We start from the raw sequence: 26998 nt of genomic DNA on the forward strand, positions 1-26998 counted from the left end.
TTACTTGTACTTGAGTACAAATTCAATCAAGTAACTACTTAATATATCAGTACTCTTTAGACCTCTGCTCGTAGAACTAGTGACATGTTTTTTGCTTTATTTATAAAGTGTACTTGTGCACTAATAAACTGTAATTTAGTACATTTACTCTATATTTGAATATTAATAGAGCTTTACTATGGTTGATATCAATGATTAAAAATGCATTCTCAAATGTTTTTACATACTCCTATGGAAAAATCACACCCTGATGCTGCTTTTTCCACAGGAACATTAATTCATATTTTTGACATTTTTGTGAGCTGTGGTAGCAGCTCTTAAGTCTCCATGACGTCACACTGCCACCACGTGGCCACCAATAGGAATGACAACTTTAGGCAAAGTGTAAGACAAATCTAAAATTGTTATAAAAGGTTTAATAAATAAATAAAATTTAGTGGTCTGGGTGAGAATACAGAACACAACATTAAGCACATTTCAGAGAGTTCTGAGAACAACAACAGCATTTCATCCTGTAAAGGTCAGCACTAATAAAACTAAACAACCACGTCTTTAAATCAGCAGATTTTAGGGATCAGGTCCTGTAGCGACACCTCTCAGAAAAACCTTTCCATCATCAGCGCTATGCACGAAATGAGAAACCAAGCCGTAGAGAAGAGGTCTGCAGAGAACAACACAATAAGTTCACAAAGTTATTATAAAAATAAAATGTCATTTCATCATGTGATCCATTACATTATTGGTTGTATTTGTTTTAAGATTTCCTTCAAATGACTGATTCGTCAGTGTATAGGGCTGTGCAGAAAAGACACAAAAAGAATCATTTTTCTTAACGTTTAACCACAAAGATCATTCTGGGTGAAAGTGGCTAAAAATGTCACGCAAAGGCACTTTAATCAACTCTTTATGTACAGTTTTGTAGCGTGTTTTACTGCGATTTATTGTGTTTTATTGTGATTTAATGTCCTATTCTTTGTCTTATTTACATGTTTTTTGTTACCTACCTGGGGAACGCTGATGCTAATTTGCATTGTTGCTAAAATTCATGGATGTTCATCTGAATTAAAATCAGATTAACTTTATTAATCCCAGGGATTAATGAATCCCATTTTTTATTTATTTATTTATTTTTCAGTGGCCTGAGAAATATTGCAGCAAAAGAAAACATACATAATTAAATAAAAAAAAAAAAGGATTAAATACAAGTGCACACAGTACAGTAAAAAAAAATAAAAATAAAATAAATACAAATATATAAATTGTACCAATATATATATAATGCAGATTTATACAAGAATCAAGAAGCTGTCCCTGTCAAATAAATAATCAAATAAACAAATAACAACTAGCTTCACAATAGCAACGTGACATGACTTTTGGCTTTTCCCCTCATAAGGGACAGCACGTGTGAGTGAGTTCTATGTGGATGGCTTGTTTTGGGGCAGGAGCTCAGAGCTTAACACTCTTATTATTGTACATTATGTCGCTGTTTTAGATGCTGGAGAAACTAAAATCCAAACCATCTCCATATAAGTGAGCTGTTATGCTTTTACATGCACATGCTAACAAATTCCTCTATTATTATTAATCAAATTAATATTTATTAAATACAAACACACCTCCTTTGTTCCCAAACTTACACAGACTTTGAATTTGCATCCTCGGCTACTTTCAGCTCCTCTGACAGGAAGTGTCGACTCAGAGGAACCTCAGGTTGTCCCGACTCTGATAAAAGGAAACAATAATGTTTTATCAACAGGACAAAGGCAGAAACGTATAATGTGAATAATAAAACCTGAATAAATGTACGTTTCCAGTCATTCTGAAACATAATACACAAAAAATGTGCAGTCTACAAATTTTCTCTCAAAAACATTATGAATAAAGATCCATTATTAAAGATACGATTGTATAATTCTAATCAGGATTGGGGTCATTTACAATTGTAAACGTGTAAGTGATATTCATTACAATTATGGTGTAATTATAACCGTAATTGAAAACATCTGTTGTAATCATAATTGAGTTGTGAGTTCAGATAATTGACTTTGTAATTGTAATTGGCATGGGAATTCTATAAAAACCACAATTTAATTAAACGCAAACCACGATACAGTTCTATGGCGTACACACATGTGGTTGACAATTATTCAAATATGTTTCATGTTATTTTTATAATATTCCCACTACATTTCAGTTCTCTTGAGCATCCATCCATCCATCCATTCATCCATCCATCCATCCATCTTCAGACCCACTTATTCCTGTTTTTCAGGGTTGCGGGGGTCTGCCGGTGCCTATCTCTGGCTCACACTGGGCGCTAAGTGGGGGTACACCCTGGACAGGGCGCCAGTCCATCACAAGGCGAAACATACACACTCACATTCACTCCTACAGGCAATGTAGAGACTCCACTCAACCGAACAGTCGTGGTTTTTGGATTGTGGGAGGAAGCCGGAGTACCCGGAGGAAAGCCACGTAGCACGGGGAGAACATGCAAACTCCACACAGAAAGGACCCAAGTGTCCACCACGGGGCTTGAACCCAGGACTTTTTTAAAAAATTGTAATTGAGGGGTATAATGACAGAAAAGAGGCTCAATATTTTCATTGATTAGGAAGCCTAACAAGATAGCCAAGAGATAAAAAAAACTAATCAAATGATAGATCGTATTTTTTAGTGTATTTTACAACTGATTTAAGACATGGGTCAAAACTGACTGGTTATGTTTCATGTTTTTATTATTAAACATTCTGTAATTATGATTAATTGATTTTGAGCATTAGTAATTAAGATATGATAAGATAATCCTTTATTCATCTCGCAATGGAGACATTTACAGTGTTACAGCAGCAAAGCAGAAGAAATGATTAGATACAAATATAAACATTTAAAAAAAAAGACAGAAAAAAAAATGCATCAAAAAATGTTTGAAAAGAGCCAGTAACGTCAACATGTAATAACTGTAGTTTTTACTGTAAATGGAAAAAATGTGAGTCACCACAATCATCATTAAGTTGTAATTGAACATGGATAATTGAAGTGAACAATGTATTTCCACCAACCTGCTGTCAGCACTGACGCTGTGTTCCGGTACTGGTTGAACTCCAGATATTCTCGGATCAGTTCGTTGATCAGCAGGTTTTCGTGGGAAAGCGGTGGTCGTGGTTCTCGCTGCTCGTTCAGAGCACTGAACACCTCGGCCCTGATACGAGCCTTTAGCTGAGCCAGAACACCACGGGACTCCAGGGTGTCCCTCACAGCTTAAACACACACACACAAAATGACGATATAAATCTTGATAATTTCATTTCAAATAAAGTCTGACCAAAAAAAAAAACTATTCTAGGTTAAATGTGCTGATGCAAAATGCCACACACGCACATTTATTAACAAACACCTGCACAAAATGTGGCATTTTTGGATTTTTCTGCTCTCAGGGACAGCACGTGTGAGTGAGTTCTGTAGTGTGGCTTGTTTAGGTGAAGGTCTGGGTTAGGACGCATTCAGTAATTCATCTAACTGAGCTTTTTTATGCTGTTCTGAGAAGTAGTGAAAGCAGCGACTCCTAGAACAAGTATTTTAAAAAAGCTAAATATATAAACAATGAGAATGTAAATCTCACAGTTGCTGTTAATTTTGTTCTTTTTTTGTTTTGTTTGTTGGTTTTTTTGTTCCGTTTTTCTTAATAGCTCGATTTGAGTATTTATTTGTATTGTCTATGTATTTTATTGGTTATTTATTTGTTAATAATGAAGAATAGAGGCCTACGCTTCTTTCTATCCCGTGTTGAATGAGTCAAATGTGTATCATATTGAAATTTACTTTTATTTTTTAGAGATTTCTGTTGTTTCTTTTTCCCCATTTGTTTATTCATTTTCATCTATTTTTAATCATTCAAAAATGAATAAATAAATAAAACAAATACACAATAACCTTGTTCTACTTTCTCTATAATTTACAAATTTTTATGCAGAATTTGTATTTTTTTTTTCAATTGTTTGATTTAAGATACAATATTTAAACTTTAATGTACTCTTTTACCACACTATTCTTATTGATTTTAAAACTGTTAAATATTTTCTGTTGCCCTTTTTAATCACATAACGCACATTGATTTGCCTTATGTGTTAAATGCACTATATAAATGCATTTCTTTGTTATAAAATAGGTATTACATATTAAATATATTGCATATCTTTAAAAAAAAAAAAAAAAAAAAAAAAAAGAATATCAAACATTAGAAAAGCTTTTCTATTATGGGAGCACTTCAGTTGTGGATTACTGCAACGAACTCCGTTGACTTTTTACAACATTTAGCATTTTCCCCCAACTTTTTCCTATTTTAGGCTTTTGTTAAATTTTTTGATAATATTGTCAGAGAATTGTCGTCAATTCGTCTTGTGTTCAGTTACCCAAACACTAAAATGTCCGAGTTAAAGACATTAATACCAGTGCAAACGTGCTAAAATTCATTGCAAATGATCGTTACGAAAACTGATTCAGTTTGAAACACATTGCCACTAAAATAAAATCAATATTTAACCACACCGCATTAAAACAAAGTTATATTCATCACATGAATCAATGATTAATAAGGACTTTTTAACGAGTTTTCTAGTAAATGTCAGATATTTGAAGGGAGTTTTGTACAGAGGAAGAAAAACCGAATTTGTAGCTTTAGTTACATTTTTCTTGATTAGAATGTTATCAAATTGTTTTCTAATCAAAGCAAAGCACTTTGTAATGACAGTAACGACAATGGGTGATAATAATAACTGATAAGTAAGCAAACTTACCACATTTGAGCTCAGTCATGGTCGCCATTGCAACAAGTATAAACAAAGAAGCTTCCACTGACTACTGCCACCTAGCGTCCAACTGTAGAAACCTCTTCTTCTTCTTCTTCTTCTTCTTCTTCTTCTTCTTCTTCTTCTTTTAGTTTAATGGCGGATTACAAACAAGGTGCATACCGCCACCTACTGGATTAACTATTATACTGTACAAACTAAAACAATAGCGTTAATTTAATGACCACTAATGTAAACTAAATAATAGTATCTGTTGTATTGTGTGCATATGTGTGTTGATGATAATTATTGTCTTTACTTTACTTAGTAGAATGTATAACTCACAGTCAAGCTTGGCCTCCACTGATTTTTATTATATAAATAAAATTAATTATTCCTAATATTTATTAACTCAACGCAAAATTACTTGACAATCTCACCTTTGTTCCTGATGGATTTTGCATTTAATGCTGTGTTAATTTATTGTTAATGCTGTGTCTTATCTCCATAGGTGTTTCTGGTTAAAGACAGACAATGTAAATGCTTAGGGCCAAAGTCTTTATCAACATTAGGTAGAATAAATGATTATAATAAATGTAGGTAAATAAATAAATGAATAAATCCAGATCCGTTCACTAATAACAGAGGAGTAGCGATTTTACCTAGTGTATGCAAGAAGAAGAAGAAGAAGAAGAAGAAGAAGAAGAAGAAGAAGAAGAAGAAGAAGAAGAAGAAGAAGAAGAAGAAGAAGAAGAAGAAGAAGAAGAAGAAGAAGAAGAAGAAGAAGAAGAAGAAGAAGAAGAAGAAGAAGAAGTCGGGTAGCCCGGCCCAAAAATAATAATTACGGTTTCTTCTTCTGCTTGTTTAATCTGAGAAATAAAACTAAATAAAATACACATTTCCTTTAGCTGATAAATAGCTTATTTAATTATTAGTTTAGATAATAATCTTATTTTAAATAATTGGGCGAGAAAAAAGCCCCAACATTTTCTACGACTGGGTTAAATGTAATGTTTGAGTCTTTACCAAACTAAACTGTGCTTCTCCTGTCATGGAGTGTCTTGGGGGCTTTGGACACCTTTTTACTAGTTCCAGGTAGGAACTGGGAACAGGGGAATTTCTTTTTTTAATTTCTTAAATTAACTTAATTATTCTATAAAGAAAATAATTAGTGAATGTGATTTAAGTTGAATATGATTGAATATATTTACTGTTAGTGAGGGTATATGTTAGGAATTGTTTAGTGTAAATATTTAAATAAATTTTTCACCTCATTAAAAGCTTGTGCACAAGTTTATTAGACAAATGTCTCCAAGCAATGTATGATTATTGTTTATAACAGGGGTTCACAACCTTGGGGTCACTGGGAGGAGGTCACCAGATGCTTTTCAGAAACTATTTTTTTATTTATTTTTTTAACAATTTGATCCTATTTTTGCTTTATTTATTTATTTTTACCATTTTTCTGCAACTACACCAACATTCCCATAAATTAGCCTATTTTCACAACTTTTTTTTCCCATATTTTTGCTCTTTTAATGAATTTTTGATATTTTCTGCACTTTCTGTACTTTTCCACATAATGTAGCATACTGTATGTTGACCCATTATTGTCACTTTTAACCTCTTCACCACATTTCATGCTTGTTTTTGCCAGTTTAACCTAATTGTTCCAATATTGACACTTTGGACCCGGTGGTGAACCACTTTTTCTGCCTATTTTTGACCACTGTATGATGCAACTTTTTAAAAAAATCCTATTTCACCACCTTTTCCACGATTTTTGGTCACTTTTAACCCATTTTATTTCTGATTAAAACAAGGATTCATAACTTTAAGATACTATATACTATGATGCAAATAATACTAAACATCCGGGATAACAGTGGATATTATTCAGGTGAATAAATAAATGTGGTTATCACAGATTCATAGAACAATGGACCATCATTTTGCTGACTATGTGGATGGACCCCTTTAATCCCCCTTATAGATGGGCACGAATGTTGGTGTATCGCGCAAGAGTGTGCGCTAACGAGTGTTTGTGTGGGTGCACGAGTGTTGGGGTGTGCGTGCAAGAGTGTTTGTGTGTGCATGCAAGAGTGGGGTGTGCGCACAAGAGTGTTTGTGTGTGTTTGTCTGTGCTCGCTAGAGTGTTTGCGTGTGCGTGCAAGAGTGTTGATGTGTGCGTGCGCAAGAGTGTTGATGTGTGGGCGCACAAGAGTGTTTGTGTGTGCGCGCAAGAGTGTTGATGCGTGTGTGCGCAAGAGTGTTGATGCGTGTGCGCGCAAGAGTGTTGATGCGTGTGTGCGCAAGAGTGTTGATGCGTGTGTGCGCAAGAGTGTTGATGTGTGGGCGCACGCACGACTGTGTGTGAGCGCAAGTGTTTGTGTGTGCATGTTTGTATGTGCACTAGTGTTTGTGTGTGCGCGCACGAGTGCTTGTGTGTACGCAAGAGTGCCCATTCATGTCATTAATATCTCAAATTACATTTTTGTCGATATGGAATGACCTTTATCTGAAATGTTCATTTCAACCAGGCCGCGGTGAATTGTGTTCAACCACCTCCAAGTACAGTGGGGTGGGGGTCCTTGGTTTCTGGAAACTTTATTTTCAGGGTCGCGGGCTGAAAAGGATGAAAACCACTGATTTATAACGCATCATTGTGACACGTGCAAGAATTATAAAGAATATTTCTCCTCAAATGATACCAGAGAAACATTTGATATTGTTGTTACTGAAAAATGTGAATATAAATAGTGTAGGAAAAAAAAAAAAACTTCCATAGATTCAAATAATCTTTATTATCCAGCATATTAATACAAAACATGAACATGAAAATATCAGTGAAAACTGAGAAAACTTGTTATATAAAAAAAATAATCTTAAATATTATATTTCTATCTCCTTTCAGGACACTTGGTAGATTCATTATATGACATAAATAATAAACATTTGGTCTCTCCTGCTGATGTTTGTCTAAACCAGTCAGACAAACACAGTGAGTGCTGCTTTCTTTTCAAAAAGTTCATAGGATTGTTTTTTATGAGCTGGAGAGTAAAGGTCAATCCTAACTATTTACAGTCGACTATGTCAGCACAAAGACAACAATACAGCACACTGTCTTCTGCTAATGTGTGCATGAGTGTGTGGTAAAGGTCCACCAAAGGCTTTTCCACCATTGTTTTGAAGAGGAATTCTTCTCATTCACGGCGGTTTCCACTGCCGGTGTTTGGTTAAATCCCACCATCAAGGTCTCTGTTGACTTCTTTATGTGTTTACTTTGACAGAAATACACAACAGCCACAACATAGTTGGCTCACTCCAATGTTTTCCTTTTTTCCCCGACGAAAAAAAAAAAAAAAAAAAAAAAAAAATCAAAATTAACAGCTTCCAGCACGTATTTTGAAGCCTGTAAAAACCTCGCTTCCCTCACCATTGCCAGCATGAACCTTTTGAAGGTTAGTGTGTCAGAGTTTTCCTTGTCCCAGTTTCTGGGTCAAGAAAGAGACTTTACATCTCTATTAAATTACATTTAGAAATCGCCTCTTTTTGGTATAACGGGATTTTTTTTATAAAACGCACCATGTTTAAGCCTGAGACAATTATAGAAAATAAATGCCATGTGCTTTATAAACACTTAATAAACTTAAAAGAAGAGCTCCCAATAAACTGAGAATAAGAACTGTGAAGTAAAGTGACTCCACTACTCTATGTACAATATTTGGTAACACTTTACTTGACGTTTTATACATAAGGCTGACATTACGCTGTCATTATTATGACATGACACTTGTCATTAGCATGAATAAGGTGTTTTTCATTACTCCAACCCTTCGTTACCCAAACCCAGGAGAGTCAAACTCATTTAAGTTCAGGGGCCAAATACGGATCTCAATTGGGTCACAGATTTTATGTGAAAAAATTAGTAATTTCAACATTATATCTACATATACAAATGTAAGAATCCGACCATATCCAGGCAATAAGTCATAAATATCAGTCCCAACACGATCTTCACTTTAAATTTCCAAGATTTTGTGACCAATTTCTGTTTAATTAAGGGAAAAATATTGTTATAATTTGAAAAAAAAGTACAGATTTTGCAAGAATTTTGAGTTTTTTCAACAATTTAACATTAAAATTGATCTGCAATCATGTCATATAAGCACCAGAAAAACTCTGAGCACCTGCAGATATTGTTGAGTTTCGTTTACGCAATGATTCACGTTTAATCTGTTGTTTTCACTTTCTCCTTTGAGCCAAGCAGGATGCTGCAAAGGCCCTGAGTTTGAAACATGTTCCCTTACTCCTAACCCCAACCCCACTAGATCCCTCCACCTTACCCAAAAAATGCCAACATAGCTCCAAAGGTGTCATAGATTAGCAAACGACACTTAATGACAGCCTTTATGACACCTTATTCATGCTAATGACAGCGTAATGTCAGCCTTGTGTATAGAACTTCAAGTGTCATCCAATATTTCTAGCTTTCTCCTGAGCGTTCATCCTTCCATGCAAACGCCAATACTTCATGGACTGCTTTGGCAGCTGCTCCCGAAGGTCATCATTAATGCCATCGTGGAAAACTCAACGAGCTGCCCCAAAAAGCCTGTGCGTGGCCTGACATAAATACGAGTCAGGAAGCCACACAAAGGGGTTTCAGTTTTGTTGGTTAAGGGATTCTGACGAAGACCTAAGCCAAGCCGGCCTCCCGGCACATTCTGTAGAACTGTCCCCGCTGTGAGAGGAGGTTAGATGGAGAGTCCGTCTCTGAAATGTGACCTTTGTCCATGACGATCACTCTGTAAGCGACAGGAAGGGAAATATATGAGTTAGGAACAAAAACACTGGAATAAAGCAACAAAATCATAAAAAAAAGGATCCAACATCCTTTTAAACAGTGCTTTTCAACCTTTTTTTGGCCAAAAGAATCCCAAGGCACACCGCCAACCGAAAATGTTAAAAAAAATAACATTTTTAGTCCATATTAATAAATACTATTGGTGGGGGAAAAAAAATAAATAAATTTTACGATTTATCGCAACCTTTTCGGCGCCAATTTTAATAATCGATTCTGCTTCCCAGTATTGATTTGCTTTTAATTGTATTTTTCACATTTTCGTGGGTGACCACTAGATGGCAGTAATGCACCAACAAGTGAGTGCAAACAGAGGAAGACTTGCAGCACAAAGAAGAGTTGCTGTAGCTGGAATAGCAAACAAACCAACCACCGTGATTAAACCTGCACAATTTAAATCAAAAGTATGAATATGCTTTTGATCGATTCCATGGCAAACGTATTTAGACATAACCAAAACTGTATTAAACTCTGCTCCGGACAAGTAGCACTTTGTGTAACACAACAAACATTACTAGCTAGAGCAAGATAAGATAAGACACCCGGAAGCAGACCGACGGACCCTGGATGGGATGTTGAATAAACTTATCCAGGTAATGAAGCCAGTTGAAGTGGCTATGAGCGTTATGTCATATGAAGCGGATCCAACCTTGTCCATCAGAGCCCTGCTACACGCACGCCAAAGGATTGACCATCAGCAGTTCTAATAACTTCAAATTTATCAGTTTTAGACGGGACCAACTGTATTACATTTAATTATATTTTATTCTTGCTGTCTACTCCTTTTTTTGGAAGGATGGTGTAACATTGATGGCAGTGACTTTCAACATTAGGAATGTAACGATTAATCGTAAGGCAGCTAAAAATCAATTCATAGATATCACGGTTCATATAAATTTTCTGAAAATTGAATTTAAACAGCAGAGGGCGCTATATATTTATCCTTCTCTTGTCCAAATGCTGAGGCGGCGGGTGGAATCTGCTACTACTTTCTTTCTGGCCGCCTTCTACTCTTAAACATGTTCATAAATGATTCCTTACCCATTTAGCACCGAAAGAATATCTGTAATATTACGTGAATATCTGTAAAAGTCACGTTTTCCCTTAGCTCTGTCTGCTAGCATAGCATCTCTTCTTCACTGCACAGAATAGCTGCATCCCAACCGAACACTGGGTTACCAGCGCCTACTGTTGGTCCAAACAAATATCTGATGTAAATATAGTGCAGGCTGTTTTTTTTTAAAGTCCAATTGTTAAGGCACAAAATACATTTTCTTGCACTTTTAAAAAGAAAAACAAGTATGATGCGGTTTTGCATTGTTTACTATAGAATCAGAATTTAAATTAATAGGCTTCTTCTTCATTTGCATTATTCCTTTATTTATTTATTTCAAGATTTATTTTTAGTTAAATTGCATTCTTTTGAATAGTTTATCAAGGGATTCTTTTGACAATAAAAAATAAAAGGAAAATAGTACAGTATTTTTTTTTCCCCCCCAAAAAAGGCATACTTTTCAATAATCATTTGTCTACAGTCCCAATTTGTAAAATAAATCGTGAGAGAATCGTATCGTGGACCCAGTATTGTGAATCGAATCGTATCGGGAGTTGAGTGAATCGTTACATCCCTATTCAACATTGATGACAGATGATGATGATAACGACTATTGTGCGCTGATCATTTCTGAATGTGAGAAGTTTCTTTCCACACAAACAAACATTATTCTGTTGTTAGTATGAGGGGGAAAAGATATAATTTAACTGTGGTTCAGGCTGACAAATGAGGCCGATCTTCTCACTTCATTACATTGTGACTTCTCTTATGGAGCAGCCTAATGACCAACATGTTGACCAGCATCTGTTCCTACACAAAAACCTTGACACTCCAAAGCACTAACTTGATGATCATTAAAAGTTTCAGTTGGCTAACTACAAAAACTTATGTACGAAGTAGTCTTTTTGTACATGTTGTTTACCTCCTTTCTGATGGAGGTTTTATTTGACTTATTTCAATCTAAATAATAATAAATCGCTGAATAAATAATGATACATCAGTGAATGACTGAATGTGATGTGAGGTGCATTGTTTTTTGGAACTGTGACATTTCTAGAAGTTTAGGAATCAACTTGTGTGTTTGGTTGATGAAAAAATAGTGATAACTGTCACTGTAAAATCGCAATACTTGTAAAATCAGAATCGCAATTTAAATCGAATCCGCACCCAAGAATCGAGATTAAAATCGAATCGTGACAAAAGGGTATCGTCCCAGCCCTAATATATACAGTCATTCTTATCAAAGTGTCTTAAATATGGATCAAATAAACACAAAGTAACACATTTTTATGATCTTTGAATCCTCTGTGATCGGCAATTGGTGAACAAGATGGCCACATCTACAGACCGTGGAGATGCTGCTTCTCAGCCACCGTCGGAAATAGACATTTTTCTTACAAATTTTATATTTTGATAGCGCTCCGATATGACCTTTGTTGTAATTTATATACAAGTATATATACAAGTATAGTTGAATTGAATTTCAACATTAACATTGTGCAGTCATTTTTATAAAAAAGTGTTTTTAAGAGGAATACAATAAACAACAAAAAACAATTAGGATTTTTCACATTTCTTTTTCAAATAAAAAGTGCAATTAACAATCTTTATCTTATATTAATAAATAAATATATAATACAAATTTGTTCTGTATTGGTAAACGGTAAGTGTCAGATTTGATCAAAAGGCTGCTATTGAGGGATGCGAAGTTCAAGAATGAACTCAACCTAGTTCATTAACATAAATGATGAGAACTGAGAAGCAGTTGTGTGTCTGCCGTTCTTTTTTTAAAATTATTTTCTTTTTTTAATCACTGTTTCACACAGAGGCTGTTTCACACAAGCTCCTCATCTGTTCCTCCTCAAAGTCAGAGCAACCCTAAAGCTCAGCAAATTACACATGTGGCGCTTATAGCGAGCATAAATCACATGGTGTTTTTTATTGTGTATTTTATGAATATCTCGAGTTATGGGAGCTTTATGTGCACACATCCACAGTGGTGGGGGTCTCTTCTCTGCTCTGACCTGCAGCAGAAGTCGGGAACTGCTGTAAAGCTAACGGCAGCACAATGGCATATTTGCAGACAATAGTTCATTTGTTTTCAAAAATGTTTTTCAGACAAATTAGGTGAAATTTATTTGAAAAACCCTGCCTTAAAAATGCTGTTTCAATCTGTTTTCTTTCATTTGTTTTTTTAAAATAAGACACTGCTGGTGTCGCACCTTGTATAGTCCATGATAGTGTTGAGCCGATGAGCGATAGTCAGAACTGTGCAATCCTCAAACTGAGTACGGATCGTGGATTGGATGAGCGTGTCGGTTTCCAGGTCCACAGCAGCTGTGGCTTCGTCCAAAACCAGGATTTTGGTTTTTCTCAGCAAGGCTCTGGCAAGGCACACAAGCTGCCTCTGCCCCAGGCTACACAGATGGACAAAAGCCATGGAGGAAGAAAGAAAAGTTACACACTCAGCAAAGACAGCCTTTCATTTTCGCAGCATGATTTTTTGTTGGGCTTTATCGCTCTTTTGTGCACCTGAGGTTTTCTCCTCCCTCTGAGCATTCGTGGTTGAGTTTGTCAGGCAGGTTGGAAACAAAGTTTTTCAGGTGAGCGAGCTCCAGGGAACTCCAAACTTCCTCGTCTGTGTAGGTGTCAAAAGGGTCCAGATTCATCCTCAGGGAGCCTGAGAAAAGTACGGGATCCTGAGGAGAGGAATAAAGAGAACATTCTTGAACTCAGGGGCCGATAATACTGTGTGGTTTTTTTGCTCTTCCTGTGTGGAGTTTGCAGCTGCCGCAGTGTGTGCAAACATGCAATCAGCTTTAGCTCTCCAGAAGGAAAGTTAGAAGCAGCTAGAGATGGACTGTTGTACCTGTGGGATGATAGTGATGCGAGATCTGAGGTCATGAAGTCCAATGTCAGCAATGTTGATGCCATCGATGAAGATATTTCCCTTTGCTGCCTCTAAAATCCTGAAGATTCCCAACGCAAGAGAGGACTTCCCAGCACCAGTTCTACCAACAATCCCAACCTAAAGAGAGAGACTTGTTCAGAATTTAAGTGCATCTTCAGAAAATGTATAAATAAAAGACTTAGTATAAATGCACACCTTCTCTCGTTCGTGAATTTGCAAGGAAATGCCTTTCAGAGCCAACTCCAGACCTTTACGGTACTGCAGCCCGTAGTCCTGGAACTCGATGGCGCCTTTGTGAGGCCACGCTGAGGGCAAGGAGCTGCCGTCTATGGTCCAGCTGGCCTGTGCCACACCGAAACAAAGGTTGAGAATGTTTTCCGCTGCAGTGTCCTTCACTGGGATTGTGCAAAAATACACACAAAAATACTGACCTCTTTAACAGTCTCTGCGTACTCATTGACTCTCTCCACCGACACAATGTTGTTTTCCACGTCGGTCCAAGATCGGACGATCCAGCTCAAGATTCCAGTTACCTGCAAGGTACAATTTAGCAAATGTACCATATACAGTATGCGATTAACTTACTCTTAATTTGTGTCATAGTTTAGTTTTTTTAATATAATGTACCTAACTAAAACTAGAAAGAAGCATGACTACAACTCTGACTAAAATCTATAATGATATAAAGAAAACGTTTTATTAGAAATAATTTGAATCAGTGGCAAATTTTCAGGTGGGGGCATGTGCATAATAGTAAATTAAGCAATACATTTTACACCAGTATAATATTAATTAATTATAATTTATTTTATTAATATAGATCAAAGGTATTTTACTACACTAAATAAGCCACAGATTTAGTGAATAGCAGTAATAAACTAGTTAATACCAAGACTGATTGACATCAAACCCCCAACCTCAAACCATTGTGACCATTCAATATTTCCAATTACGGAGTTGTGAAGTAAGTATATTTATTTTATGTTATTGGACACTTTAAGCTAACCCGTGTGTGTGTAGAAAGTCTCACCTGCAGGGAGTGTGACACTGCCAAGCCAACAATTCCTGGGCTCAGAGTGCTTCTGCCCATCACAGAGAGAATAGCAGCAGCTAACACCACACCGTTCCCAACAAACTCCAGATTGACTGCGAGCCACCTGGAAAGGTAACAATGTCTTAGCCGTGGAAAGATGTGCTGAGGAATTTACTCTAATTTGCAAAATGGGGCTTTATGACTGAAAGACTGTAAGTCTGTGGCTAATGAGCTCTTTTCTAAAAGTTTTCCTGATCATTTAGAAGTAATTTATCTAAATATACAACAATTACAGCTTTACTGCGTCCTCCCTACATGTTAATTGTGACATGGGCAAATGAGTGCAAATAAGTGTGGGGACAGTGTAATTTTTGGTTAAATTTCCTACCGGGTGGCCACAAATCGGGGAAAGTAGGAGGTCTGATTGAAGTCGACTCTCTTATTAGCCTGCAGAATGAACCTGGACTGGTCCCCAAAGGCCCGAATGACGCTGGCGCCCTGCACCGTCTCGTTGAAATGAGTGTAGATGGGCGAGCGACTCACAGCTTCTAACCGGCGAAGTTGACAGGATGTGGCGACGTAGAAGCTCTGTGGTCCACAGTGGAAAAGTAAAACGCTTGTTTAAACAAGTGAAACAAGAGAGAGCACAGATGGCTTTCCCAATTTACAGCGAGTGTGTCCAACAGTCATGTCAGCGATCAAGGAAAATGAGTCTGCCGCCCAAAGCCTTTCAACACAGTCATGGAAACCAGCTTGTTTGACATCTCAGTTAAGTGAGAAAAATCAAAGAGAATGAAAAACCTACCTGGACAAAGGCGTAGAGGAAAGCGAGAGGCAGGATGATCACTGCAGCAAATGGCGTTGCCATGAGCACGATGATGCAGACCTCCATGAGTTTAAAAACGTAGCTAAGCATCATCTTCAAGCCGTCGGGAACCATGCAGTCGATAGCGTCGATCTCCTTGGCAAAGCGGTTCAGGAGGTTCCCGCTTGGCGTGCGCTCAAAAAAGGACATCGGAGAGCGTAGGACGTTGATGAGCAGATCCATGTGCAAGTGGCGGGACGCGATGATGCCACAGATGGAGATGGCCACAGTTGTACCAAAGATAGCAACACCTAAAGAGAGCAAAAATTGACTATGAACTTTAAAACCATCTTTCTAATCCTCTGTGTTACACTGGAGCAACTGACGGACCTTGCACGAAGCCCAGAGCTCCAAAGACTGTCAGTTTCAGGTCAGTATCGATCTGGGTGCCATTCACTATTGGATCATCAGCCCACATGCTGAGCCAGTAGTTGTAGGCCAGGGAAGCCCCCTGCTGAAAGGCGTACAGGAAGACAATGGGAATGATGATGGCCAAGCCTATGGTCTTGAAGTACTTCTTGTACATCTCCAACCTCACCTGATGGAGAACACCACAGAGATTAAGCCGTTATCTAAAGGACTAGGGGAAAACCTGTTCCTGTGATGTGTGAGCTGAGAAAGGTTTGGTATTCCCAAAGTTTTGAGATAAATGTGGGAGTCTGCTTTGCTAAATGCAGTGCTTGGTTTAACTTTTTTTCAGACTTACCCTCCCAGTACGTGCTTTGTCAACCTCAGTCAGCTTGCCCAAGTCCTCGGGTACTTGTTCCTGGTCTGTTTCAGACACAGGCTCCATGTTCTGAAGGTTGGTATTAGTGGTGTCACCCCTAGAGGACCGAGGAGAGATTCAGAGATAAGATGCTTGGAATTCCAAAAGTTTTCTCTGACAGTTTAAACACATATTTATGTACCCAATAAGCTGCTCCTGGGAAAGGTCTCTGGAGAATGGCATGAAGTCGACCATGCTGAGACGAGCGTTGGACCTTCTCGAACCAGCTATATAAGAAAAAGAAATTATATTTAACAAAGAGTAAGGGAGTCGTTTTTGTACTATTCAGGCTATTAAAACATAGTAAAGCACTTGTGTAATTGTGTTTGTACCTCTCTGCATGGAGCTCTCCTTTCGCTCTGTGTTGGCAAAGGTGTGGATGAATTCAGCGAAGGCCCCGTGACGCCCGAGGAGCTCCTGATAGGAGCCACTTTCAGTGATTTCTCCATCCACCAGAACGAGTATGAGGTCAGCCTGTGGGAGGAAACTCATCCCGTGGGTCACCAGGATACGAGTCTGAAAAGTAAAGTGAAAAGAAAAATAACATACCGGCACAATCCGACACTAAACTACAACATGTTCTCCTAATGTTTTTGCTCTTTGACGCTGAGCTTAACCAGATCCAGATGGTATGTGCTTTGGAAAGTACCTTGTCACCGAGGACTCCCTTTGGTCCAATGACCTTGTCAAAGATGTGCTGGCCAACGTGGGCATCAACAGCAGACAGCGGATCATCCAGAAGGTAAACGTCGGCTTTTCTGTAGACAGCTCTGGCTAAACTCACCCTCTGTTTCTGCCCGCCTGAGAGATTCAGTCCCTGCATGAAAAAAATGTTTAAAATATGTGGTTCCAAACTTTGACAAATAAAAGCCTTCTGCATAGTTCACAAGAATGAATAACTTTTTTTCGTTTGGGATTCCTCAGTGATTGTTCTCACTTCGTCTTAGGAGCAGAACATTGTTTGGTAAGACTGTGCGAGAAATCTCTGGGGATTGTTCAGAAATCTGAAGTTGATTTTGTACATTTACATACCTAGCCCAACATCCTGAAAAAGAATAAGGGCATGCTCTAGTCCAGTTTTTCTCAAATGGGAGTACGTGTACCCCTAGGGGTACGCAATGGCACTACAGTGGGTACTTGAGAGAGAGAGTAGAAAATTAACAAAAAGTGTCTGTCTTGGTCCCACCCCAGGCGTGAGATGACGGAAATGATAAAAACAATACAAATAAATCGATTCAGGAGCCACTAAATCAGTGTTTTTCAACCTTGGAGTTGGGGCCCCATGTGGGGTTGCCTGGAGTTTAAATGGCATCGCCTGAGATTTATATTTTAAGTATTTTAATATTAAAATAGTTTCTCATTATTACTCTTTTTTAATTAAAACAATTTAAACAACTGCAATTCTATATTAAATTAAACTGGGCTTTAATTCACTAGGTGAAATAAAAATCTAGTTCAACTAAAATACAGTAAAAAAAAATATAAATATCTGAGCTCAAACATGAAGAAAAACTAATTCTGAAAAAAAAAATGTCTTTGGGGTCACGAGAAATGTTTGACTTCAAAGTGGGGTCACGATCCAAAAAAAGTTGGGAATGACTGCACTAAATCTTGTTTCTTTCCAGTTATTTACATGTGTGTCATCACTTGTTCATTCCATCATTATGCTCTATAGTGGTTTTTAAATAGTTTTCTACGCAAAATGTTGCAGTCGGACAAAGGAGGACATGGATTCAGAAATAAGAGAAAGGGGGTACTTGAACCAAAAAAGTTGGTGTTCTTGAAATAATGCAGCAGACTTAACAATTTTCTAATAAAGTGATGTTCCACCTTTTCTCCTATTTCAGTAGCATCTCCAGCAGGTAGGATGTCCAGGTCTGGCAGCAGAGCACAGGCTTCCAGCACCCGATGGTACCATGTTTTCAGTTTTTCCCGGCCGAATACGATGTTGTCTTGCACAGTGGCGTTCTGGATCCAGGCCTGCTGAGGCACATACGCTACAGAGCCCTGTTGAAACATGTAAGAAAAAAAGAAACCCACAATATTCATTAAATGAAAACCACAGACTAATAAAAGCTCTTTTGTTTGGAAAACAAACTCAGTACCTTGACTGTGACTTGACCACTTCTTTTCTCCGTTTCTCCAAGCATGGCTGACAACAAAGAGGACTTTCCACTGCCCACGTGGCCAACCACAGCAACAAGGGAGCCTCGCGGCACGCATACGCTCATCCTGTCAACAAAGGGATCGAGGGACCATCCAGTAAGTTCAGTGTTTTTTCCCAAATGTTTTAAAACTTTAGTTCATGAAACTCGTACCGTTTGAGGCACGGCGGGCCCTCAGCAGACCAGCTGAAGGTGCCGTTGTCTATGATTACATCGTCGCCATCTAAACAAGATCACAGAAAACAAACTCAGGCATTTAAAAATGCATTCATACAACAATTGATTGCAAACAAACATTCAAAAAATGTTTCTCTTGAAGTCAATCGTCGGAGCACAGTCTGGGCATAATTACAAGTGAATTTGCTTAATCATGCTAATTACAGAGTGCTTGCTTTTTTACAAACTGTCTAAGAAAGTGTTGAAAGATTACAGACAGTGCATTATGTGCCTTATTTCTCTGTGATTCATATGTCTGAATTCATGCTGTGATTTACGCTCGACCGCTAAACAGGAACATCCTATAATTTCCCAGTCTAGCAGTCAGCTCGGGACCCAGGAAGTGACAGATCCATACAACTTTGTGGGGGCACGGACTTATAAACAGCAACATTTTGTGGGCTGCTGTTATTGATTATGACAGCCTATGATTTGAGGTAGTACGGAACCCAAACTGTTGCGATGGGAGAAATTAAACGTTCACTTTATATCTATGTGGAGCACTAACCAGAGCTCAATGGAGGCTTTGAAATGTTGTCCACTTTCAGCTCCTCTGAGCACAGGTACTTTCCCAGACGTCTCAGAGAAACTAGGGCCTGAAACAGTTCACGGAGAGATGGTTAGCCTTTATTCATCAATAAAAATACATAATTAGGCACAAAAAGAGAACATGATTCTATTGAAGAGTGGACGGACACAAACCTGCATGGTTGTGCTTATTGCGAATGGGAGCTGACTTAAGGGGGTCTTCAGGATGTTTATTAAAGCCATGGAGACGAACACCTTCTGTGCATCAAGGACGTTCCTGTCGTCCAGCATCACATAAACTCCAAACATGGCAAAAGCAATCTGGAAGAAATAATGACTGAATGTTACCTTTGTGGGAAGAAATGGGATCAAGACACAGACTTCATTGGATGGGAATCTGCTGAGTCAGCCATTACGCCCCTCAAGCCTTAGACATATTGTGAGTAACTCTCGTTTTTTTGTTATTGGTTGTGTTGTGTCAGAAAACTCCTCTGAACCCATCCCTGTGTCAACAGCAAACATGGGTAACTGGTGACCCAGGGGCCACATACAGCCCCTGGTCTAATTTTGTGTGGCCCCCAAAGGAAATACACAAGATGAAAACAAGTACACAAAGCAACATCAAAAATACACAAAATGGCTAAAAAAGAGAAAATACACAAAAGAATAACAATACACAACTAAAATACCAAAATCAATATTACAAAAATACACTGAAAAATACCCTAAAGAACATCAAAATTACAGAAAAATACACAAAAGAACATCAAAATTACAGAAAAATACACAAAAGAACATCAAAATTTCAAAAAAATACACAGAAAAATGCTCAAAAGGACAACTAAAATATGCAAGAGGAGAACAATGATACACAAGAGTACAACAAATACACAAAATGTCAAAAATGCACAAAAAGACAACAAAACATACACAGAACTGATAGGAAAATACACAAAATGTGGCCCTCGGACCAGACAATCGCATTTTTGTGGCTCCCACAGATGTGTTGATAGTTATAAACACCAGCCCTAAGTAAAGGTTAAGAGACCTTGGCATACATTTTCAAGCCAAAGCTCTATGTTTTCCTGAAGCATGTATCAGTCACTTTAATCCCACTGCCAACAAACATCAAAGTTGACAATGTTTAAAGGGATTTTTGTCAGTCAACAAGGACCTTAAACTATGAGGACAAAAGTATACCGTATATGTGCATTAACTATTGTAGTCATTGCTCTTACCAAAAAGGAAGAAGAGTTAAAGGAAGCGATGGAGATGGAATAAAGAATCTGGGACTTCTTCAGGGCCTTGAGTTCCTTTTCTCTGTAGCCCAACACCTGCTCCAGAAAGGCCTTCTCCCAGGCATAAAACTTCAAGATCTTTATTCCATTCAGAATCTCGTTCATCAGTTTGATGCGCCCGTCCATGAACTTCATTTGAATCTCCTGTTCACAAGACAGTTTTGATGTTGCATGAATGGTGTCACATTAAAGCAGCCAAGTAAATACATGAATTAGTCAACATGGGTTTGTCCGGTCACTTTACAGCTTGTAGGGTTTGTCTGTAAACATCTTTACAGAGAATTTATTGCTTCTTAAGTGCTGGTGAGTTTTAACTCAGGACCATTAATGTGGTCACTGTACTTGGTGTTCAGTTTTATTAATATGGCAACTGAAATTTACAGATCCGTCTCTTGTTTTTCCAAAGAAATGAAAAATAATGTTTTCCTGCTGCCCACCATTTTCTGTCATTGTTTTCAAGCAGTTTAATGGTAAGACTTCAAAAGGACAAGTGAGAATGTAGCATCCAGGCCAAACGCCTACATATTTCTGTGTGAAACAGCTGTGGCATCCCTGACCTGAGACGCCAGATGTCTGAGCAACTGGAGTTAAAGTAGGAAATCTAACCAACATTACCTGCAGCTTGCTTCTTTTCTTTGCAATGAATCCATTCAGTGGAAAAATTAGAATCACTGTGGCAATTCCTGCAAGAGCTGATGGGCCAAGGTGCTGAGAAAGAAAGCGTGGATACAGTGTCATGGGTTGAAACTGTATGAATATGACATGACCACATTTTGACTTACCTGCCAGAGGAAGAAGAGACAAAGTGCAATCTCAATCGGAGCCAACCAGACGGCATTAAAGTAAACCACGAAGTCCATCAGCTTCTGAGTGTCGGCTGACACCAAATTCACAATCTCGCCCACAGTGCAAGTCCTTCTGGCAGCGCTGTTTATAACCAAAGACTGGATGGCAAGAAGAGAGACAATAACACAAAACCTTAGTTCATCTCCTACAGAATCATAAAGACTCTTTTGTTGTTGGTAAAAGCTGTAAAAGGTTCACGGTGACCAGTTTTCCACTCTGAAAGCAGGGAAAGTATTTTTTTTTTGACCCAGTTTGAGACATGATGAATGTTGTGTCTGGTGGTTAGTGGTTACTTGTACCCACCTTTCTATAAACCAAGCCCATAACAGCGGTCTTCACCCGCATTCCCACTGTGAAGCAGGTGTACATGTACTGATGGTTGAAGAGAGACTGGAGGCAAGAGAGCAGGAACATAAGAGTGGCATAGAAGTAACCCTTCCACAGCGGAGCGTCCTCATCCCTCATGAAACTCAAAAGAAGACTATAGAGAAAGAGAACAGAGCGTTATTACCCGCAGCTCAATGACTCACACACATATAATACAGGGTAACACTTTACCTAAAGTTTTGTACATAAGGCTGACATTATGTTATCATCTGTCATTAAGTGTTGTTCGCTAAATTATGACTCATTTAGCTAAATTATGACTCATTTAGCTAAATTATGAAACCTTTGGAGCTATGTTGGCATTTTTGAGTTAGGTGGAGAGATCTGGTAGGGTTAGGGTAAAGGTTAGGGTTTGGGGTTTAGGAAACGAAGGCACGTTTGAGGTCAATTACATTTTTCTGTTACAATTATGTTTTCAATTACCCATGTTCAATTACAATTTAATTATGATTACAGTGACCAGCATTTTTCCAATTACAATTAAATTACAATTATTTTTTTATCCTCAGAAAGTCATTACTATTATGCACTCAATTACAAAATTACTACTGAGCCTGAAAGAAATAAACTAATACAAGTTAACCTTCCTCTTGTGTTAGCATTTCTAATGATAATGGGTCTTAAATCAGCTGTAAAATACACTAAAAACAAATATCTATCATATAATTTATTTTCTATCTATTGGTAACCTTGTTAGGCTTCCTAATCAATGAAAATATAGGTTCTAATATTTTTGGTGTGGGCATGTGAGCATTTTTTGTGTCAGTTCAGCCCTTCATTTAATGCTAAAATGTTGGAAAGCTTGATATGCAACATATTTTAATAATTAACTACATATGTGTAGAACTGTACATAAAACAGTAACATTGTTCCCCAATTTTGCGTGAAATTGTATTTGACAATTTTTATAGAATGTTCATTACAATTACAAAGTCAATTATCGAAACACAATTACAATTTAATAACGATTACAACAGCAACACATTTTAAAAATTACAATTATAATTACGCCATAAGGGTAATGATCAGTTACACGATTACAATCAAAATTGACCCCAACTCTGAACAAAGGGTTAAGGGAATGAACGTCTCTTAATGACAGCCTTCATGACACCTTATTTATGCTGAAAACAGGTGTCATGTCATAATAATGACAGCGTAACATCAGCGTTTATGTGTAAAACTTCAAGTAAAGTGTTACCAAAATACAGTATCCAGGACATCAGCACATATTTTCAATGCTTTTCTTCGAAAGAGGTGAAAAATATAAAACAATGCGGGCAAAATGCCTTCGCCCTGTCAACACCTTCCTTCGGAGCTACAATTATCTGACACTTATGATGCGTTTACCAAAGCCGCTGACGGCTACTGTGGCTGCTATCTGACAGGTTCACACATAGTAGCTCCATCTTTGCACAACAGAGCTCTCAGTTTGTGGCCAGTCTGCCCTCACACTTGGCCAGTGGCTTGCTTATTGTGGTACGACAACATTTCTGCCATTCGTAGGCTGCGCTCTCCTGCAGCCTGTCTCTCTCCAAGAAGCACAGCAGGCTGTGGTCTCCCCAAGCATTTCTTACTCACAAACTTCTTGACCGTAATTAACACATCCCGTCATTTTGTGAGACAACAACAACATTCCTGTCTGACTGATGGGATGGAAGGGTGGGTGGTGAATCAGCCATTTTTAGTGTTACTCTACTTGGTTCAATTGATGTATGATGGTCATAAACCACAAACACTTGTATGTCTACCTGTTCTGCCGTACATCCAGGTCCTCAAGGATTCAAGTTTGACACCTGTGCAAAGCTATCAAGCTACTTGTGTTACTTCTTCCTTGGTGGAAGTAATAAACAAGTTGTACTTAACCAATATTGACCAAATTTGACCAAATATAGACCTTGGAAGATCCTATTAAACTTTGGAGATGAACTAGGATCTTGTAATTGACCAATGTATATGAAATTCAACTCAGTTACTGTATGTCGGGGTAGTTCCTCAATTACTCCACCAAGTTTCATCCAGATTGCATCTGGGCTGCGAATGTTATTGCAATTTTTCTAAAAAAAAACGAGGGTGTCCATACATTTTGACCTACTGTATCATTATTAATGGGGATAGACATTTCTTCCATGCCTATAAAATGTGAATGATCATGGTACTATGATCAGGATCACTAATCCAGATAACTTCACCTTGATCGTATCCACCAAGACCCAAGTCACCTAATCACTTTCTATTTTATTTCTGTCATTAAAACAAAAACTGGCTCTTTTTCCCCCTATTTATCTACTTTTTTAACAAATTCCAAGAAAGCAGTTTTATTGCACCTTGCATAGCTGTACTTTCTGACATTTTCAGTGTGAGCTGCTGCTTGAGAGAGTTTGGCTGCAGTTTGCCTTGAAACAACATACTTACGCCAGAGGGTTGTGAAAAAGCTATATTTAGTTATATTTAACCCTAACCGTAGCCTGAAAACTTCATTGCGAAAGAATTTTGTTAGAGGTTAACAAATCTTTCACAGAAACCTCTGTGTAACATCATTTTGAAGACATTTGCAATCAAAGCAATACCAGTGAACTTTACTGTAGGTAGTTGAGTTGAGAGACTACAAACCAGTTATCAGAACATTTATGTAAGATTGCCTTATTACCCTACATTTGGTCTTACCTTAGGACCTGAGGGATGGCGAACATGAAGGCATCATGGAATATGATACAGAGTGTGCCGGTCAGGAAGTATGGACCAAAATTGCGTGCCAGTGTCCTAAGCAGGAAGAAACCAGAGCTTTGCTCCTTCTGCAGCTTCCTGAGGAGCTGGGCCTGGTCCTGGAGTCGACTACCCAGTGCAACCCCCGATGCCAGAGCTTTCTCTTGCCTGCCAGAGAAAAACAGACCCAGTTTCAGCAACCACAGCTGTGGCCGAGATGCATCAACCAATGGCAGGCGACGTTTATTGGGATTGTTTGAATAATAATAAAATGTTGTTGTTCACAATACAGCACCACAGGGAATATTAGATTTGACAATGTCTTCTTTTAAACAGAAAATTGCACTAAGCTCCAGCCTGACTGGTAAATGCCCAAGACACTCACTGAAGCCTATTTTCAGCCCAGAATGCCTGTGGTGATGAGACACTTTTAATTTCAATATCCATCTGTCATGGAATAGTCATGCACTGCTTTTACCATTTACTGGACGGTCACCGTGTTGATGTTTGCAATAAAAAAAAATCAGATGATTCTTTCCAGCTACGACAAGGATAAATACAGAACAGTGAATCACAGGCATGTGTCAAAAGAGCCAGCGACCTGAGCCAAAGTAAAGATAAAACACTGCCACATGTGCGTGTCAGGGTTTCTTTGTTGTGATTTCAAGCAAAAGCTGCCGGCTAAGACACATCAAAGATTAGTCAAAGAGATGAACTTTTCTAGATGGTTTGTATTGGTGTTAACTGAGTTTCTTTGGAATTGAGCAAAACTGTTAGAACAGATTGTTTGCATGAATTAAGTGGAGCAAAGGTTAGTGATTGGATCTCAATGGGAAAATACTTTTTCTTCTGGTTCTCTTTCTCTGGCTCTTAAGATCACCACAGTTCTGGTTCAGGCACCAGTTCAGTTTTTGGGTCGTTTAGAACCAGCAAGAGCTTGGGTGTTCTCTTTTCTTCTAAATTGATCTTTCCAGAGGGCTGAGGTCAACCGGTGACTTCAATTTGGGTTTTTAATTTTTCGATTTGGATTGGCCAGTCATTGTTGGTTAAACCAAATAAGCATTTATTTACGTAGCAGCCAATTTCTTTGGTAAACATCAACATTCTAATGTGATTTGATTCAATATGCCTGCCATAAACTTTGTTCTTCCACGCCAAAAAAACTCATGGCTTTCAGGGAGAGATCTCTTTAATGATGCTTTAATGGAGTATGGTTAAAGGTGTGTATAGCTTTGTGCCCCTCCTAGATATTTGGTCCCTATTCTATCCTATCCCATAACCCTGGAGGGTTCTTGGTGCCTCACAGATAATCTGTTGACTATCTCTCTCGTCCTTTTTTTGTTTTTAACGGTTCATATTCCCTAATGAGTCCATTGTCCATCTCCTGCCCTCTTGTACAGTGCCTTGCAGGATGGCTTTTGCCTGATGACGTGTTTGTACCGCTTTAGTTTTCACTTCTTAACGATACCAAGCGGGTCATCATGCGGACCGGTGGCTTGGTTGATCTTTTGCCGGACAATGTCATTACCTCTGTCAAGTTGATGTTAATGTTTGTTAGGATAACTTAAAAAGTTCTGGATGGATTTAAATGAAAATTGGTGAGCGGATAGACAATGTCAAAAGGAAGGCGCTTGTACTGTACTGGAGATGCTGTACCCAGAAGAAATGTTTGAGCAAGGATATTTCAAAAAGTTCTGGACAGATTTAAATGAAATTTGGTGAGATGATCTAAACTTAGTGGAGGTTTGCATTCTCTAAGTGCTTTTGTTTGTATTATGTTGGCAGTATGAGATTCTCAACAGTCTTGACTTGCATTTTTGTACAATGTATCTCATATATAAATTAACAGACATTGTAATCTAATTGCCAAAGCCACAAAAAAAATATTTAGGATAATCAAAACTTTTATTCTTCCAGTTAATGAAAAATATGTTTTTCTTACAAAGTCAAGACTCTAATAGTTATCTGAAGCAGATTGTTATATGCAAAGCGAGTAGCACTGCAAAAATGTCTACAAAATAAAATAAATAGATGAAACTCGTACTTTTGAATTCTTGCACATTCTGCCGTCCATTCCTCCTGCAGCTCAGAGATGATCTTCTGTGAGGTATCTTCCTCTCTCAGGGTCCATAAGTCTTCCGCCTCCAGTGGTGTACGATATCCTTTCACAACCAGCCTAAAGGAGACCATTAGATGACTCATTCATGTGATTGGCAACAACATACAAAATCTGTAAACAAGTTGCTGATTGTGAGTCAGCGGAAGTCTAGAAATTAGCAGGTTTAAAAGAACCATCTTACCCTGTGAACCACCAGAAGAGGATCTTTGACAGGAAGGAGGCATCTTTTACTGGACAGGGATTCTGTAACAGATTAGTTTTCAACGTCACTTGTGGTTTTGCGGTAAATCTCCACCACCTAATGGGTTTTAAGATATATAAAACGTTTCCAAGGCCATTGCTTGGTAGTTTATAGGTATGGCTGTGCTGAAAAAAAAACACTTGTATAAACAACACTATCGTCAAGGAAGCAAAGGCCATGAACTCCAACATCACACAGTAAATAGAGTTTGG

At 38.0% G+C, this 26998-nt stretch overlaps 2 protein-coding genes across 2 annotated transcripts in view; both read right to left on the reverse strand.

Moving 5' to 3' along the window:
- Nucleotides 1-396: 396 nt before the first annotated feature.
- On the reverse strand, nt 397-4897 carry cep20 (centrosomal protein 20). Its single transcript, XM_028443799.1, has 4 exons — nt 4800-4897; nt 3066-3263; nt 1641-1725; nt 397-661 (listed from the first exon to the last, which is right to left on the reverse strand). Exons 1-4 carry the CDS (start codon nt 4825-4827, stop codon nt 568-570), a joined length of 405 nt encoding a protein of 134 aa, XP_028299600.1. The 5' UTR covers nt 4828-4897; the 3' UTR covers nt 397-567.
- Nucleotides 4898-7689: 2792 nt separating this feature from the next.
- Nucleotides 7690-26998, reverse strand: part of abcc6a (ATP-binding cassette, sub-family C (CFTR/MRP), member 6a) — a 37806-nt gene continuing 18497 nt past the window's right edge. Inside the window, exons 6-31 of the mRNA XM_028443785.1 lie at nt 26727-26788; nt 26471-26602; nt 24388-24594; nt 21637-21814; nt 21270-21431; nt 21103-21195; nt 20428-20631; nt 19364-19510; nt 19170-19257; nt 18599-18668; nt 18386-18512; nt 18111-18287; nt 16930-17097; nt 16613-16796; nt 16423-16507; nt 16221-16338; nt 15845-16052; nt 15455-15765; nt 15038-15237; nt 14647-14773; nt 14048-14149; nt 13812-13958; nt 13575-13733; nt 13238-13404; nt 12928-13122; nt 7690-9595 (exon numbers count right to left, since the gene is read on the reverse strand). Of these exons, the coding sequence (XP_028299586.1) occupies nt 9487-9595; nt 12928-13122; nt 13238-13404; nt 13575-13733; nt 13812-13958; nt 14048-14149; nt 14647-14773; nt 15038-15237; nt 15455-15765; nt 15845-16052; nt 16221-16338; nt 16423-16507; nt 16613-16796; nt 16930-17097; nt 18111-18287; nt 18386-18512; nt 18599-18668; nt 19170-19257; nt 19364-19510; nt 20428-20631; nt 21103-21195; nt 21270-21431; nt 21637-21814; nt 24388-24594; nt 26471-26602; nt 26727-26788 (3927 nt within the window). The 3' untranslated portion in view covers nt 7690-9486. The remainder of the gene's footprint in view (nt 9596-12927; nt 13123-13237; nt 13405-13574; nt 13734-13811; nt 13959-14047; nt 14150-14646; nt 14774-15037; nt 15238-15454; nt 15766-15844; nt 16053-16220; nt 16339-16422; nt 16508-16612; nt 16797-16929; nt 17098-18110; nt 18288-18385; nt 18513-18598; nt 18669-19169; nt 19258-19363; nt 19511-20427; nt 20632-21102; nt 21196-21269; nt 21432-21636; nt 21815-24387; nt 24595-26470; nt 26603-26726; nt 26789-26998) is intronic.

The sequence above is a fragment of the Gouania willdenowi genome, chromosome 1, assembly GCF_900634775.1.
Source record: "Gouania willdenowi chromosome 1, fGouWil2.1, whole genome shotgun sequence".
Taxonomy (NCBI): Eukaryota; Metazoa; Chordata; class Actinopteri; order Blenniiformes; family Gobiesocidae; genus Gouania; species Gouania willdenowi.